At 44.0% G+C, this 19,345-nt stretch overlaps 1 protein-coding gene across 1 annotated transcript in view; it reads right to left on the reverse strand.

Moving 5' to 3' along the window:
- The window catches only part of LOC130553758 (homer protein homolog 3), a 58,642-nt gene that overhangs the window by 30,530 nt on the left and 8,767 nt on the right, over positions 1-19,345 (reverse strand). The window contains exon 3 of the mRNA XM_057332889.1: positions 14,205-14,361. Coding sequence (XP_057188872.1) covers positions 14,205-14,361 — 157 coding nt within the window. The remainder of the gene's footprint in view (positions 1-14,204; positions 14,362-19,345) is intronic.

Consider the following 19,345-nt stretch of genomic DNA (forward strand, 5'->3'; position numbering starts at 1 on the left):
CTGTTCAAAGATGTCTATCAATGCAAGCAAGTGTCATTTGGTCAGTACTTGTCTTTTGAATATCTAGGTATTGTGATGAAAGGTGCCCCACAAACCTTTTTTTACAGGCCTATAAAATATTCTCCAGTCTTTGTTGAAGAGTTCACAGAACTTCTATCAAACCTCAGAGTTTGACTGTTTTGCTTTTGCAGGTGATTTTAATATTCACAAAGTTAATGCAGAAATCAATACTACAAAAGAAATGATAACTGTTTTAAACACTTTTGACCTCATTCAGCATGTGCATGGACCCACACACAATCGTGGATACGCTCTAGATTTACTCACCAGTAAGGGTCTAAACATTTCATCCATTGATATCAAGGATCACTCTCGGATCACTTCTGTATTTTCTTTTATATATTGATAAACACTGAATCTAGATCTGTCTCCGTCAGGAAGAGATGCATCAATGAGAACACTAGAGTTCTATTATTGAAGGCTTTATCTTTGACACCAAGCATTTCGGCAGACTCTGTTGATCTTCTCCTTGATTCCTTTAACTCAAAAGTTAAGAATGTTATTGATGATATTGCTCCTGTGAAAGTCAGTAAGAAGACTGGCAGACAAAAAGCACCTTGGAGAAAATCAACAGTAGTACAGAGTATGAAAAGACAAAGCAGAAAAGATGAACGGATGTGGCGGAAGACGTAACTTGAAATTCACTATAGTATCTTTAAAGACAGCCTTCATGCTGTAAATGCAGAACTAGCAGCTAGACAGGTCTTCTTCTCAAACCTTATAAACAGCAACTTAAACAACACTTGCACTCTGTTTGCTACTGTTGAGAGACTAACAAACCCTCCAAGTCAGATTCCCAGTGAAATTCTCTCCAACAGCAAATGTGATGAGTTTGCTTCCTTCTTTTCTGAAAAGATCAATAATATCAGAAAGGCAATTAGGTCAGACAGATTCGACCGCAATCACAAAAACAAGCTACTATGTCTGCTTTTGAAGCAATTGATAGCAACATTTTGGAAGAAATAGTTGTCATGGTCTCTGCCTCATCTTGTCATGTATTTCTTGGTCTGGTGGCAGAACCATGGCAGAACCTCTTGTTAGGTGTGGAGAGAAACACATTATTGTTCCCTTGATATAATATGCGTTCTCTCCGGTGTCCGTCTCTAAGCCCCGCCCTCTCATTACCTCGTTAGTTTCTCCTTAGTGTTTGATCCTTGTCACCTGCCCGTCACCCTCCCTGTGTTATCATCCCTCATTTGTTTTCCCCTATTTAAAGCCTCTGTTTTTCCTGTCCTGTGTGGGTTCATTGTTCAATGTCGTTCTCATCGTGCCGTGTCCTGCCCTGTGATTCCCTCCTTGTATCGTGTGGATTATCTGTGGTCCTGTTTATCATGTTCGTTGTGTTTGTGGACTTATTATTTGGATTACCATTTTGCCTGGTTGGTTTTGTCCCCCTGCTACGGGAAGTATTTAAGTTTGTTTCCTAGTTTTGATTTGCTCTGTTTTTCCCCATCGTGGGTTTTTGTTTTGTTTATTGTTTAAAATAAAAGTCTTTTTGTTACCCTTGTGCTCCCGCTGCCTGCGTTTGGGATCTGTCTCCACATAAACGTGACAATAGTACAGCACTCTAAATCGTCAACCTGCTTGACACACTTTCCACATCTTTTTTCAAAATTGTGCTAAACTGTTTAGAAGCAGATCTGTTAGAAGTGGTAAACGCTGCACTTCTTCCTGGGACGCTTCCAAACTCCTTATATGAATATATATTCAATATTATACTCCCTTGAAAGTATAAAAACAGCCATTGTGGTTTGAAATGGAACTGGCAGCAGCCTGACAGTTGAAGGGGAGGAGTTAATGGATGCGCCGCTCAAGCCGTCTAACGTACGTCATCTAAGATGGACAGTCATTACAGGAAGGAAGTGCATTTTCAGATTTAAACTAAAGATTATGAGGGCACACAAATTTTTAAAAGAGAATGACTCACATTGATAAACCATTTACAATAAACACTGAAATATTTCATGAAAAAATAGGCATTGTAATTTTTTATTTCACTGGGACTTTAAGCCCCTCCTGAAAAAGAGCAATCTTGATTAGGGATGCACCGATTATGATTTTCCATGGCCGATTCCGATACTGATTTTTTACAAGCAAACTGGCCGATTCCGATACCGATTTCCGACTTTTTTCCCTTTAAGCAACAAACAAGAAAAAAATTAGAGTATAAACAACATGTTTATTTGGTTTTTCACAGGCCAAACTGGCTTTGGCTATTGAAAACAATAACTGTAACCATCTTAAATTAAAGGCAGTAACTGCACAATAAACACATTCAATCGAAAGATGGTACAGATATTTAGCATTTAGCTATTTTTCAATTGGGTTTAAAGTTAAACTACATAAAACTGGCCTTAAAAATGAATACATCAACTGTATTCATGTGAAATTAAAGGCAACAACTGCATAGTTCAACAGATTAAACAACTCAATCAACACAATATCAACAACCCGAACAGAGACTTTACTTATCAGCACTCAGTTTTTGTTTTTAAAATTGGTGTAAAGAAAAGGGATTTATCAGTGAAAGTAAATTAAACCAAAGTATATAAATAAATTATTCCAAATTGTTAAATCAAATAAAGATTAGTGCTGGTGCTTTTTAAATTAAAGTCAAAAGGCTATAAATTTAATTTAAAATAAAAATAATCATCCTTAACAGAACTGACGTTTATTTCTGGCTTTTGAAAAGTGAATCTTTTGAAGCACGTTCTTCTTCACAAAAATAAGCTCTTCCTTTTATAGGCAAGATTATTGAAAAGGTTGTTTTTAATCAGATGAACAACTACTTAAACTCAAATAGATACCTCCTGGACAAGTTTCAATCTGGTTTCCGGCCGCATCACAGCACAGAGACAGAGCTCATAAAGATAATGAGTGATATTCGCCTAAATTCTGATTCTGGCAAAATATCAGTGCTGGTACTGTTAGATCTCAATGCTGCGGTTGATCACAACATACTTCTAGAAAGACTGGAAAACTGGGTCGGTCTTTCTGGGACGGTCCTCAAATGGTTCAGGTCATACTTAGATAGGAGAGGTTATTATGGGAGTATAGGAGAGCATAAGTCGAAGTGGATGTCAATGACATGCGGAGTCCCACATGGCATAATTCTTGCGCCACTCTTGTTCAGCCTGTATATGCTCCCACTGAGTCAAATAATGAAAAAGAACCAAATTGCATATCACAGCTATGCAGATGACACCCAGATTTACCTAGCCTTATCACCAAATGACTACAGTCACATAGAGTTAAACAAGGAGAAAACTGAAGTCATTGCATTTGGAAACGAAGATGAAGTTCTCAAGTTAAATGCATACCTTGTCTCTAGGAGTGAAACAACTAAAAATCAAGTCAAGAATCTTGGTGTGATTCTGGAGTCAGATCTTAGTTTCAGTAGTAATGTTAAAGCGGTAACCAAATCAGCATACTACCATCTCAAAAACATGCAAGAATTAGATGTTTTGTTCCCAGTCAAGACTTGGGGAAACTTGTTGATGCCTTTACTGCCAGCAGGGTGGATTATTGCAGTGGTCTTCTCACCGGCCTTCTCAAGAAGACCATAAGACAGCTGCAGCTCATACAGAATGCTGCTGCCAAGATTCTGACTAGAACCAGAAAATCTGAGCATATTACACCATTTCTCAGGTCCTTCCACTGGCTTCCAGCTACTTTTAGGATTAATTTGAAAGTACTATTATTTGTTTATAAATCACTAAATGGCCTAGAACCAAAATACACTGCAGATACTGTATGCTCACTGAATACAAACCTAACAGACCACTTAGATCACTAGGGTCAAGTCAGTTAGATATACCAAGGGTTCACTCTAAACAAGAGGAATCCGCTTTTAGCTTTTATGCTGCCCATAGCTGTAATCAGCTTCCAGAAGAGACCAGATGTGCTAAATCATTAGCAACATTTAATTCCAGACTCAAAACTGATCTGTTTAGCTGTGCATTTACTGAATGAGCACTGTCTCACAGAAGTGTGAGTATACCCCTCACATTTTAGTAAATATTTTATTTTATCTTTTCATGTGACAACACTGAAGAAATTACACTTTGCTACAATGTAAAGTAGTGAGTGTACAGCTTGTACAACAGTGTAAATTTGCTGTCGCTTCAAAATAACTCAACACACAGCCATTAATGTCTAAACCGCTCGCAACAAAAGTGAGTACACCCCTAAGTAACAATGTCCAAATTGGGCCCAAAGTGTCAATATTTTGTGTGGCCACCATTATTTTCCAGCACTGCCTTAATCCTCTTGGGCATGGAGTTCACCAGAGCTTCACAGGTTGCCACTGGAGTCCTCTTCCACTCCTCCATGATGACATCACGGAGTTGGTGGATGTTAGAGACCTTGCGCTCCTCCACCTTCCGTTTGAGGATGCCCCACAGATGCTCAATAGGGTTTAGGTCTTCTTTAGCAAGGCAGTTGTCGTCTTGGAGGCGTGTTTGGGGTCGTTATCATTGTGGAATACTGCCCTGCGGCCCAGTCTCCGAAGGGAGGGGATCATGCTCTGCTTCAGTATGTCACAGTACATGTTGGCATTCATGGTTCCCTCAATGAACTGTAGCTCCCCAGTGCTGGCAGCACTCATGCAGCCCCAGACCATGACACTCCCACCACCATGCTTGACTGTAGGCAAGACACACTTGTCTTTGTACTCCTCACCTGGTTGCCGCCAAACACGCTTGACACCATCTGAACCAAATAAGTTTATCTTGGTCTCATCAGACCACAGAACATGGTTTCAGTAATCCATGTCCCTAGTCTGCTTGTCTTCAGCAAACTGTTTGCGGGCTTTCTTGTGCATCATCTTCCTTCTGGGACGACAGCCATGCAGACCAATTTGAAGCAATGTGCGGCGTATGGTCTGAGCACTGACAGGCTCCCCCCACCCCCCACCCCTTCAACCTCTGCAGCAATGCTGGCAGCACTCATATGTCTATTTCCCAAAGACAACCTCTGGATATGATGCTGAGCACGTGCACTCAACTTCTTTGGACGACCATGGCGAGGCCTGTTCCGTTCTGAGTAGAACCTGTCCTGTTAAACCGCTTTATGGTCTTGGCCACCGTGCTGCAGCTCAGTTTCAGGGTCTTGGCAATCTTCTTATAGCCTAGGTCAGAGGTGGGGAAACTACGGCCCGCGGGCCACATCAGGCCCCCCAAGCAATTTCATCTGGCCCGCCAGGCGTTTTTTAAATGTTTTCAATAACATTGCGTTTCAGTTAGGATTTTGATGAAAATTACTAATTTGATGTAATACAGACAAAATCCATAGATGGCGCGAGTCTGCTATGCAGCATACTATAGTAAAAATGAAAAGAGAGGGAGACATGCGCTATTGCGCTAGCTAGACGGACATGTCAATCTAAGAGAGACTGCTTTTACTTTCAATTCTTATAAATCCGATTTAGCTTAATGGCGGAGTGACACAGACTGTGAAATGGTTCCCGTCATAAGAGTTTGGTTCCAAAATGAGATAACTCCATTTTAAAAAACAATCAAAAATCATGTATTTTTATTGTGCATTCCAATTAATATCAATCAAAGTGCAGCTGTTTTTTATTTAAGCCATAATAACTCAAAACATACAGCTAAAATACACAATAAAAACATGATAACATAATTGTGGCAGGGTGGGCGTGGTTCAGCGAAGTCTGCAGCAGGAGAGAGAGTGAGGAGACGAGCGGTGAGTGAGTGGCGCTCACACAAATAATGAACACCTGTGCCTTGTTCCAGTAACTGGCATGGAGAGGCTTAAAAACAGCAAGGCAGAGACAGTCGGGGAGAGAGACCGGAGCTGACGGCTGGTGGCGAGTGGCTCTGCACGAGTGACCAGAGGAAGTAAAGCGGGAGGCTTTGACCACTAGAAAGACTGTTCGGCCACAGAAGTGGCAAGTGTTTTGAGTAGGCGCGTACAGCGCGTGTGTTCTTTTGTGTAAATAAAAGTTCTTAGTTGTCAGCTCGACCCTGATTCCAGCCTCTTCCTTCCTGTCCCGTTGAAGTCTTGTTACAATGGTGCCGAAACCCGGGATGGAAGGAAGTAGGAGTGCCGCGACCGGGGGGGCGGGTCCGTCCGGTTCGCCGTTTGCGGAGGTGATCTCTTCGCTCGCGGTCCTCCATCAAGAACAGCATAGAGCGTTGCTGCAGCTCTGGGAGGACCAGGATGTATGGTTCCAGGCGGTCCTCCTGGCTCAGCAAGAGGACCGCGAGTCGTTCCGGAGCTGGGTGCACCGGGAGGTTCGGACGGGGCCTCGCGCCGACCTGGTCCTCCAGAAAATGGGCCCACAAGATGATCCCGAGGCCTTCTTCGGTCTTTTTGAGCGTGTAGCGATCGCGAGGGGTTGGCCGGAGGATCAGTGGGCCCTACACCTCATCCCACTCATTTCTGGAGAGGCCCAGGTGGCGGCGCAGCAGTTACCCCCGGAGAATCTCCTGGTGTACGCTGAGCTGAAGAAGGCCATCTTGCAGCGGGTCGGCCGGAGCCCTGAGGAGTATCGCCAGCGATTCCGATCGCTGGGGTTGGCGGAAACCGGTCGACCCTACCTGCTAGCTCAGCAGCTCCGGGACTCCTGCCGCAAATTAGGGATGGGCACGAGTACTCGATTACTCGAGTACTCGAACGCGACAGCGACGATCGATAGTGAAAACGATGATCGATTGGGGGTTTAAATACAGTTTTTAATTATTTTCTTTCTTTCTGATTGGTTATGCTGGCATTTCGGGTTGTGCCCAGAAATTTGATTGTTGCGTTGCGAGAGTTTGCGGTCCAGAGTCAAGTCCGGAGCACAGAAGGGCATATTGAAAGCGCACAGCGATGCTTGGTTTCACTTTGATAAACCTGACGAAAATACAGTCTAGTGCAAAATGTACGGCGCCAAGCAGCATACAAAACATACAAATCTACTACAAGTTTGATCCGTTATCATCTTACACTCTGTCTAACGTTACACCGCACGCGAGCGGCGCGATGCAACATGGCGAAAGCAAAAAGAAACTGGACGTTTGTTGCGTCTCTTTGCGCTGCATCCAGTGTGCACAGAATTTCTGTTTGTTGTATTCGCGCCGCTCGCGGGCAGGGCGAGCGTTTTCAATCCATTCCCATGGAAGCTGAGCTCGCGTTGCGCTCGCGGAGCAAAGCGAGTATTCCTCTTCTCCGCGAGCGCCACGTGAACGTGCGCTGAAGTTCATAAGAAATTGAATGGATTAAAAACGCTCACCCTGCTCCGCACCAGTATATTTGGAGACAAAATGTCAGGTGAGACCACTACTATCAGACAGACTTGTCAGACGAGCATAAGAGACTTTACCGTCAGACACTGACAGACAGAAATGTGACAGGGCAGAGATGACGTTTCATCTCACGCTGATATTTCTTTTAAATGTTTACTTTGTTTTCAAAAACATTGATTGTTAGATTATTAAAAATTCACTGTGTCGATTTAATTATTTACTCAATCTTATAGTTTTATTAACATAAATTTTCGTATCAGTGTTGTAATTAAAATATTTTCATTGTCACCATGGTATGGGGGACACGCCCCGCCCCCTCTAATGCCCCGCCCCCAATTAATCGAGTACTCGTTTTTCAAACCTGTCCAGTACTCGAAATGAAATATGATCAGAAATGCCCATCCCTCCGCAAATGGCTGATGGCCGGAGATAGCGACGTCGCGAGCATCGTGGATAAGGTGGTACTGGAGCAGTTCACGACCTGTCTGCCCCGGAGAACAGCGGCCTGGGTCCAGTGCCACCGTCCGACGTCGCTGGACTCGGCCATCCAGCTGGCGGAAGACCACCTGGTTGCGTGCCCTGTAATCGGGTAAGTTTTGCCAGCAGTCTCTCTCCCCACACCGGCAGCTCGCCCAATACCAGCACCACGGACCAGGCCACCGATCCCGCCGAGGGGAGGGCTCCAGGGACGCGGAAGTTACCCGACCGGACCGACCGACGGAGGGGGAACATGGGCCGGCAGGTCCGCCGCGCCGGAGACGAGTGGCCACCCCTACACCATGCCTTACAACCCGTCTGCCTCTTCCTCCCCACGCCAGTTGGTGAGCCCACTCCCTGCCATTGGGGTGGCGGGAAAGCCTGGGCCGGCTTATTGGCGCTGCGGGGACCCGGACCATTTCATAGATCGTTGCCCGGTGATGGATGTGGGGACCATGATCCGGGTCCCCGACGAGCCACGAGCTGCCCCTGGTCCGGCTGGCCTGTACCAAATACCAGTGAGTATTGGGGGGGTACATACCAGGCTTTGGTGGATTCGGGTTGCAACCAGACCTCCATCCACCTAAGCCTGGTTCGTCTCGGGGCATGGGGTAAAAGCCGCGAGGTTAGGGTGCGGTGTGTGCACGGGGATGTGGTGAAATACCCTTTGTTGAGCCTGCACATCAAATTCAGGGGGAAAAAGCATAGTGTAGAGGTGGCGGTTAGTCCTCACCTCTGGCATCCGCTCATTCTGGGGACGAATTGGCCGCTTTTCCCTAAATTACTGAGGTTATTGTGTGCGGATGCCTCTTGGCGAACGAAGCACGGTAGGGGAAGTGGTGTGCATGTGGGCAGTGTGGTGCCGGGTCCGTCGGAGCCAGACTCCGGGGAGGCGCGCGAGATTGAAAGGGTGGTACTCTCAGATCGCGATGACTTTCCCCTCGAGCAGGCTCAGGATGCAATGCTGGAAAGGGCATTTGAGCAGGTTGCATCCATCGACGGACAGCTGGTTCAGCCCACGCGGCCCCTCTCCTATCCGTATTTTGCTATAAGAAAGAATCGGTTATATCGGATGACCCAAGACACCCAGACAAAAGAGGATATAACCCAGTTGTTGATTCCGAAAAGCTGTCGGGAAATGCTTTTCCAGGCGGCTCATAGTAACCCAATGGCAGGGCACTTAGGGCAGGGTAATACACTGACTCGCCTCATGGCCCGATTCTTTTGGCCAGGCATTCACGACAACGTGCGCAGGTGGTGCGCAGTGGTGGTGGTGCGCAGGTGCGCAACGCTTGCCGCGAATGTCAGTTGGTAAACCCACCGGCCACCCCAAAAGCGCCTTTGCGCCCTCTTCCATTGATGCAGGTCCCCTTCGAGAGAATTGGCATGGACCTCATCGGGCCATTAGAGCGATCTGCACGGGGATATCGCTTTGCATTGGTTCTGGTGGACTATGCAACGCGATATTCCGAAGCAGTGCCACTCCGCAGCATTTCCGCGAAAAGTGTGGCGGACGCACTGTTTCGGATCATCTCCCGGGTGGGGATCCCCCGCGAGATCCTCACCGACCAAGGCACGGCATTCATGTCACGTACATTACGCGAACTGTACGAATTATTGGGCATTAAATCGATTCGCACCAGCGTCTTCCACCCACAGACCGACGGACTGGTGGAACGATTTAATCGCACGTTGAAAACCATGATTCGTAAGTTTGTCCACGAGGACGCCAAAAATTGGGATAAATGGTTAGAGCCTCTCTTATTCGCAGTACGAGAGGTCCCCCAAGCCTCCACGGGGTTTTCCCCCTTCGAGCTCCTGTATGGACGCCAGCCCCGTGGGGTGCTGGACGTCCTGAAGGAGAACTGGGAGGATGGGCCTTCCACCAGTAAAAATGAAATTCAGTATGTCCTGGACCTGAGAGCAAAACTCCGGACACTGGGGCGGCTGTCGATGGAGAATTTGCTACAGGCTCAGGACAAACAAAGCCGTCTGTATAATCGGGGTTCTAACCTGAGGAAATTCACACCGGGAGAGAAGGTACTTGTGTTGCTCCCAACATCTAACTCTAAATTACTTGCGAAGTGGCAAGGACCCTTTGAGGTCACACGGCAAGTCGGGGATCTCGACTATGAGGTTATTCGGGCTGATAGGGGAGGTGCACTTCAGATTTATCACCTCAATTTCCTTAAAAAATGGAGCGAGGACGAGGCAGTGATGCTGGCGACAGTGGTAACCGCAGAGGAGGATCTCGGTCCAGAAGCGAATGTTAAACCGCATTCCATCGCTCTGGCTCCGGGGGGAGACCACCTCTCACCCTCACAGCTCACTGACCTGGCCCGCCTGCAGGCGGAGATTGCCGATGTGTTTTCCCCCCTTCCAGGCCGAACGAACCTCATACGGCACTATGTCGAAACCGAACCAGGGGTGGTGGTGCGTAGTAGAGCCCACCGTTTACCTGAACACAAAAAAAGGTGGTTCAGGCAGAATTAGAGGCCATGCTAGATTTGGGGGTGATAGAAGAGTCCAACAGTGACTGGGCGAGCCCGATAGTTTTGGTTCCCAAAACAGACGGCTCGGTCAGGTTCTGCGTGGACTACCGCAAGGTGAATTCTGTGTCGAAATTCGACGCTTACCTGATGCCCCAGGTCGACGAATTGTTGGACCGGCTGGGCTCGGCTCGTTTTTATTCGACGCTGGACTTAACAAAAGGGTACTGGCAGATCCCCCTAACGCCGGTGTCCAAAGAAAAGACAGCCTTCACCACGCCGTTCGGATTACACCAATTCGTAACACTTCCGTTTGGATTGTTTGGAGCCCCGGCTACCTTCCAGCGCCTCATGGACCGTGTGCTCCGACCCCATGCGACGTATGCCGCTGCTTACCTAGATGATATTATTATCCATAGTAACGATTGGCAGCGGCATATGGAGCATTTGAGAGCGGTCCTGAGGTCGCTGAGGGAGGCGGGCCTCACGGCTAATCCGAAGAAGTGTGCGTAGGTCATGGGCAGGTGCGTCCCCAAATTGATAAGACCGCAGCGATTGCGGCCTGCCCGAGGCCTAAGACCAAAAAGGAGGTGAGACAGTTCTTGGGGTTGGCGGGATATTATAGACTGTTTGTGCCTATATATTCGGAGCTCACCAACCCTCTGACTGATCTCACTAAAAATGAAGTACCCGATACGGTCCAGTGGACGGAGCAGTGCCAGCAGGCTTTTACCAAGTTGAAGGCTGCCCTGTGTGGCGGGCTGCTCTTGCATTCCCCTAACTTTTCTCTCCCTTTTATCCTGCAGACCGACGCGTCGGACAGAGGGCTGGGCGCAGTACTGTCCCAGCTGGTGGAGGGTGAGGAGCGGCCGGTGCTGTACCTGAGCCGCAAGCTCTCGAAGAGGGAAGCTAGGTACAGCACCATAGAGAAGGAGTGTTTGGCTATCCGGTGGGCCGTCCTCACCCTCAGATATTACCTGCTGGGCCGGGAGTTCACCCTCTGTTCGGACCACACTCCCCTCCAATGGCTCCACCACATGAAAGACACCAATGCCCGGATCACCCGTTGGTATCTTGCTTTACAGCCTTTTAAATTCAAGGTGGTCCACAGGCCGGGTGCACAGATGGCTGTGGCCGACTTCCTCTCCCGGCAAGGGGGGGGGGTGGGCTGCAGGCCGGATGGCTCCCCGGCCTGAGTCGGGCGGTGGGGGTATGTGGCATGGTGGGCGTGGTTCAGCGAAGTCTGCAGCAGGAGAGAGAGTGAGGAGACGAGCGGTGAGTGAGTGGCGCTCACACAAATAATGAACACCTGTGCCTTGTTCCAGTAACTGGCGTGGAGAGGCTTAAAATCAGCAAGGCAGAGACAGTCGGGGAGAGAGACCGGAGCTGACGGCTGGTGGCGAGTGGCTCTGCACGAGTGACCAGAGGAAGTAAAGCGGGAGGCTTTGACCACTAGAAAGACTGTTCGGCCACAGAAGTGGCAAGTGTTTTGAGTAGGCGCGTACAGCGCGTGTGTTCTTTTGTGTAAATAAAAGTTCTTAGTCGTCAGCTCGACCCTGATTCCAGCCTCTTCCTTCCTGTCCCGTTGAAGTCTTGTTACAATAATAAAAAACATGTTTTTATGAGTTTTAAGTTGACCCTTTTGGTTCAGCCCTCCACTACAGTGCCATTTCTCATGTGGCCCCTTGGGATTAATTGCACGCCCCTGAATTAGAGGAATATTTGAAAATGTCAAGAATAAAAAATGATGTATACTGTAAATTATTATAATAATGTGTCTTAAATGACAGTTCGCAATTGTTTTGCCATTTTTTCTATATAAAAATATGTATAAAACACAGGGTAGAAGGAATTGCATGTACATACTCTACAAAAAGATTTAATTTAATGTGCGATTAATATGCGGCCCTTAACAAGGATTCAAAAACATGATGTGGCCCTCGAGGTAAAAAGTTTGCCCACCCCTTGCCTAGGCCATCTTTATGTAGAGCAACAATTCTTTTTTTTTTCAGATCCCCAGAGAGTTCTTTGACATGAGGTGCCATGTTTAACTTCCAGTGACCAGTATGAGAAAGTGAGAGCGATAATACCAAATTTAACACACCTGCTCCCCATTCACACCTGAGACCTTGTAACACTAATGAATCAAATGACACCGTGGAGGGAAAATGGATAATTGGGCCCAATTTGGACATTTTCACTTAGGGGTGTACTCACTTTTGTTGCCAGCGGTTTAGACATTAATGGGTGTGTGTTGAGTTATTTTGAGGGGACGGCAAATTTACACTGTTATACAAGCTGTACACTCACTACTTTACATTGTAGCAAAGTGTCATTTCTTCAGTGTTGTCACATGAAAAGATATAATAAAATATTTACAAAAATGTGAGGGGTGTACTCACTTCTGCAAGATACTGTATGTCCGAACTGACTGCACTGCATTTCATGTATAATCATTTTATTCTTAACCGTTTTAATTCACTTTAAATCAAATTTTAAATCATTTTTAAATTTCTTGTTTTTATTGTTGTGATTATTTTTTATTATTTTTATGTAAAGCACTTGAATTACCATTGTGTATGAAATGTGCCTATTTAAATAAACTTCCCTTGCCTAAAAAATAAATATTTTTTCTTTACAGGGACCAAAGCGTGTTCATTGGATTTAAAAAAATATTTTATACAAAATCTAAAAAATAACTGATAATGTCATATTAATCTAATATCCCTGATGCAGTGAAAATAAACACAAAACTCATTTTGTTCACATCTAAACATTCAGTTTGTAATCTGTGCAGCCAGATATCAAACTAAATGAATTCTGAATGTTCTATTCACTCCTATGAATAAGAATAAATACACAAAAGAACAACGTTTATGCAAACAAAAGTTGTTAATATGAATATCAGGCCTGTTTTCATTTTCATCTTCATACAGGACGAGCGAGCAGTTATCCCACCTGCCGGCTCATGTTACCCCGTTCTGCTTTACTCAAGGTCGCGTGTGACCTGCTGTCTGTCGTCCGTAGCGATCGACACTTCATTCACATCTTCTGGCTGACTGACCAGCTCTGATTGGCTCCATCAACAGGCATCGATTATCCCGCCGGAGGAGGATGCAAGTCATGTTTCTTGAGTTTGTCTGATTATTAAACCTCTCACAGATATCAGGTGTGAAGCTGTAAAGCTTCGTGCTCTCGTGTGCAGTATTTCATTGCACGTCTAATCTCATCCAGTCAATAATAATCACAAGCTAAAAGGGTTGTAAGACGCTGTAAGGTGCTTTTATCACATCACCGTCAGACTTTCTTTTTGCAGAGGTGGGATGGATTTCCTGGCGTGACGCCCCGGTGCATTAAAACCAGTGAAAGTGAGAGTTTGTGTAGATCTCTGGGCCACGATTCAAATGACATTTGACCAAAACTACTATATGTATGTGCATTGTGTAAAAAAAAAACCCATTTACTGCACCCAGGATGGATGATCTAATACCGTGTCCCACAATGCAATGCGTTTGACTTCCATTTCCAGTGTTATGAATGAATTGGAAGTGATTTTATTTACTTTATTTCAAACAACTGGAAAAAGGATTATGACTATGTTGAATGGATTACTACACACTCTTAAAAATAAAGGTGCTTCATGTTGTCATAAAAGAATCATTTTTGTTAGAACGGCTTTATAAAGAACCTTTAACATCCGAAGAACCTTTCTGTTTCACAACAGGTGTCTTGTAATTGAAAAAGATTCTTTAGATTATAAAAAAGAAACAAATGGTTCTTATAAGAACTTGTGACTGAAAGAGAAAAAAAAATGGTCGTTCTCCTTTTAAAACTCATCATAAACCTCATGACAAAGTTTATAACCCTCAGATATCCATCATCTTTAACAACAGAATCAAATGAATGAGAGAGATTGAGAGAAGATGCTCACCTTGGTCCCGCCCACACTGATGATGCGGTAGGCATGTCTGTTCGCATCATAAAAGAAGGAGACGGTGACCGCATGCTTGCTGGCGGGAATCCAGTTGCGTTTGGTGGAAGGATCGATTTGGAACACATGAGCTCGTGTGCTGAAGATGGGCTGCTCCCTGCGACACACACACACACACACACACACACACAGGCTTTGGTTGACTATCCCCGTGGGGACAGTCCATAGGCGTAATGTTTTTATACTGTACAAACTGTATATTCTATCCCCTACCCCTAACCCTATCCCTAAACCTAAAGATCATTGAAAACTTTTTGCATTTTTAGATTTGTAAAAAATATTGTTCTGTACAATTTATTAGCTTTTTTGCCCCTGGGGACCTCAATTTTGGTCCCCACGGTGACACGAGTCCCCATGTGTTGGTGTGTATTCAGGTTTAGGTCCCCACCGGGATATACAAACATGAACACACACACACACACACACGCGAGACGAAGTCACGTGACACGCACATGTCTGAAGACATTTCTGATATACAGGTACATCTCAAGAAATTTGAATATCATGAAAAAGGTCAATATTTTTTGTCACTCATTTCAGAAAGTGAAAACCATATATTATATAGATTCATTACACAGAGTGAAATATTTCAAGCATTTATTTCTTGAAATTTTCATGATTATGGCTTACAGACAATGAAAACCCAAAATTCAATAATTAAAATGTGTTAACAACTGTATCATAATTATTATTAATAAAAAATGTGTATAAATAATTTCTTATACAATTATACAAAAAAATATTATAAATCACTGAACTTTGCACTAAAATGATTACTTATTAAATTACAAGCATGTTACATCATTAAAAAGATGTTAGAAAGATTTATTGCAGTACTGTAAAAGCTGAATTTCTGACGGACACTTGCGTGAGTTAATGTGGCAGTTAATGTGATACGGTGAAACGGCATATGAAAGCTCATTTCACCCCTGACAGCTTCATTTTTAGTCATCTTGATTTTGTCCAGCGTGATGCACTGAGGAACTTCTGAATGTCTCTGATGAATCTTTTAGACCGGCAACACACAAATAATGATTTAAATCAAACCACACCAAACCAAGACAGCAGACATCAGCAGAGGCTTTGGGATAATTATGGGATCATGAAATGAAATCCAGAGGAGATACTGAAACGTTTGGATTTCAGAGATATCGAATTAAATATCCATAATGGAACGCCATTACTAACAGAAGAAGCGGAAGGATGGGTATCAGAGTTGAAAGACTATCTGTACTTATACCTGACAACATCCCATAATGTTCTTTCTGGAAATGAACCCAGAAAACTCACTAGAGAATATTCAGCATGACATAATGTACAGTGCCTCATCTTTAATGTAAAAAAATCAACCGTTCGTTCCATTGTACATTACTACTATACATGCATGAAATATAAATTATTTTTCATTATAAGTCTGACCAAACCTAAAGAATGAAATGAAGTATTACTCCTGGGTAAAACCATCCATTCTCAGTATATTATTTGCTATAATAAAGGCAATGTGAGTCATGTTTGAAAAGGTTTATTGTCAGAGATCTGAACGAAATGTAGATTTCTTACGTAACGCACGCTAAGAGCAGCCGTGAGACCTGGAGAAAGATTGAACTTCTTTCATTCGGCGTTCTGTTGCTAAAGCCCGCTTGCCATTTTTAACCACAAGCTCCCACAGACCAACACGTCTTTAAAAATCTGCTTTATGCTTGATAATATATTATACCTTTACATGTCTACCTATACAAACAAAACATGTTGACAGTCTTCGTTGAGATCAGATTCATGACTGATGCTTTCTGATCTCTCAACACTACACAGAGCTTTCAAACATAGTGTCAAGATCACTTTCCCTCCAGAGCCCCGAAGACGCCACAACGATACAAGAGCACAGCGCTTCTTATAGCCTGCCCTGAATACCCAGAATTCCATGGGGTACCTCTGCTGGCTCCACACGTCAATGTGAACAGGACATTACGAGACTCACACCTCTAAGTAACTACGGTTGTCACTCCTAAAAATTGACAGTGTGAACGTAGCCTGAGAGATACACAATTAAATTAGTTACATGTCAAGGTTTGAGATAATATACTGTATATGAGATAATGTCTTAAACATCACAGCTGCTTAGGAATATTACAGACATCAAGCAAGACTTCAGCATCAAGATGCTGAAATGTTTCACATTAGTGAGGGACCATTTTTAAATCATCTAAAACAGCCTAAGTTACAAAGAGACATACGAAGCATCCTAATTCACTTATACTATGCAAGTGTGTACTCTTTTTTTTGTAATGGAAAGTATATGAGCGTGCAGCATATTATGCAAATACAGGGATAAACTAAAACAAGATGGAAGTGGCGGCAGTTTCCCTTCATTCATTATATTTTTACAATTTTTGCTATATACAGGTGCTGGTCAGATAATTAGAATATCATCAAAAAGTTGATTTATTTCACTAATTCCATTCAAAAAGTGAAACTTGTATATTATATTCATTCATTACACACAGACTGATATATTTCAAATGTTTATTTCTTTTAATTTGATGATTATAACTGATAACTAATGAAAATCCCAAATTCAGTATCTCAGAAAATTAGAATATTACTTAAGACCAATACAAAGAAAGGATTTTTAGAAATTTGGCCAACTGAAAAGTATGAACATGAAAAGTATGAGCATGTACAGCACTCAATACTTAGTTGGGGCTCCTTTTGCCTGAATTACTGCAGCAATGCGGCTTGGCATGGAGTTGTTCAGTCTGTGGCACTGCTCAGGTGTTATGAGAGGCCAGGTTGCTCTGATAGTGGCCTTCAGCTCTTCTGCGTTGTCGGGTCTGGCATATCGCATCTTCCTTTTCACAATACCCCATAGATTTTCTATGGGGTTAAGGTCAGGCGAGTTTGCTGGCCAATTAAGAACAGGGATACCATGGTCCTTAAACCAGGTACTGGTAGCTTTGACACTGTGTGCAGGTGCCAAGTCCTGTTGGAAAATGAAATCTGCATCTCCATAAAGTTGGTCAGCAGCAGGAAGCATCAGAAGCATCTCGCCTGGGCTAAAGACAAAAAGGACTGGACTGCTGCTGAGTGGTCCAAAGTTATGTTCTCTGATGAAAGTTAATTTTGCATTTCCTTTGGAAATCAGGGTCCCAGAGTCTGGAGGAAGAGAGGAGAGGCACAGAATCCACGTTGCTTGAGGTCCAGTGTAAAGTTTCCACAGTCAGTGATGGTTTGGGGTGCCATGTCATCTGCTGGTGTTGGTCCACTGTGTTTTCTGAGGTCCAAGGTCAACGCAGCTGTATACCAGGAAGTTTTACAGCACTTCTGTAATATCTGTTAAATCAGTGCAGTGTCACTAAACTGAGAGTGTGCATGAATATGCACTCAATTTTCGGTGGAGATAGTACACCATTTAGGTACTTTCAGTGTACTACTCTTCAGGACACACTAAAGGGGCAGTCATGGCCTAATGGTTAGAGAGTCGGACTCGTGACCAGAAGGTTGCCTGGTTCGATTCCCAGGGCCAGCAGGTAACGACTGAGGTGCCCTTGAGCAAGGCACCTTACCCCTACTTGCTCCCTGGGCGCTGCAGTGATAGCTGCCCACTGCTCCGGGTGTACGTGTGTTCACGACTTGCTGTGCGTGTGTTCACTACTCTCTGGATGGGTTAAAAGCAGAGGTCACATTTTGGGTACACTGTAAAAAGTGAATATGGGTCTAAGTTGGATTATTATAACTATTTGAGTCTAACCAATTTGCCTTTCTGCGTTCCGAATTGTAACTCAAAATTGTACATTCTTTCAACTTTGACACGCAGAGACACACTACTACTAAAATTTATCACTTTGAGCCAACTTAAAATTTCACTTTAAGGATCATGCGTCAGACGTATTTTCTGACGTCATGACGCATGAGCTGTGGACTTGAGATTTCTCTTCGGCAGCCATTTTCTGTTCTTCCCGCACGCAGATGAAAAAGTAAGTTGAAAGTTTGTTTAAATTCATGATATAGTTGATAATGTAATGTTTGAGCGTGTGTTTCAGTTGTTTGTCAGCATAAATGTCGACGAAATCGTGAATACTTGAATATTTTTGCAAATAAATTTGCTCGACCTCACGTTTGCACTATGCAGGTTAGCGCCAGGTTAAATTACGTTAGGACTCTAAATATGTTGCATTTACTCATTTGTTAAGTAAAAATATATTTTTGGACCTTGAGAGCATGCGTTTAAATTAAAGTAGATGTCTCATTTATCGTTATTATCCTATTATAAGTGCAGCGTGAGATATTTGAAATGGCGTGGGCGGGATGCGCCTGAGGAGAGGGCAACGGTCGAGCCTGAAAGGATTCTCGCTTTTTCACGTTATGGGTTCTTGTTTCTTACACCAATGCTGTCATTTATGCATCCATTTGATCGGCAAAAGCGATGAACGTCTAAAGGCCTAAGTAAAAACATGTGCTTAACGCTAGCTTCTTTTGCTTTTCTCAATCCTGGTCCTCGCGACCTCCCGCTCTGCATGTTTTGCATTATCTCTCTTGTTTAAGACACCTGATTTAAATTGAGCAAAACCCTGAAGGCGGGTAAGAGAAACTTACAAAATATGCAGAGCGGGAGTCTCGAGGAACAGGATTGATAAACAGATTGAGGTGTTTTGCTTCATCCTTAGAAAATAATCGTAATTGTTTAGAAGAGGTCCTGATTTAAAAAAAGTATATTTGACCTATAGCAAACATATTTCGACCACTTAAAAATACTGCAACTTCTTTTCCCCCTTAGGACCTGGAGCTATTGATTCTTTATTGATTACTGAGGACATTTTGCTGTATATGGTAAGTAACTTCTACAACAAAAAAAAACTAATAGTTGATAATAGATAATATGAATTTTCCCTACAAAAAAAGTGAAGAGGCCAAAACGTGCAGAAGCATCTTTTACCCTTCCCTGCCTGTCGGAGAGACTCAAGAAAGTCTTGAAAAAGAAAGACTTTTAACAGAGGTTGACAAAAGGCAAAATGAAAGGTTTATCAAGGAAAAAATGGCTCTCACATTTGCATACAGGTGGCAAGGGGTAGTGAACCAGGAGC

This window comes from Triplophysa rosa, linkage group LG5 (genome assembly GCF_024868665.1).
Source record: "Triplophysa rosa linkage group LG5, Trosa_1v2, whole genome shotgun sequence".
Taxonomy (NCBI): domain Eukaryota; kingdom Metazoa; phylum Chordata; class Actinopteri; order Cypriniformes; family Nemacheilidae; genus Triplophysa; species Triplophysa rosa.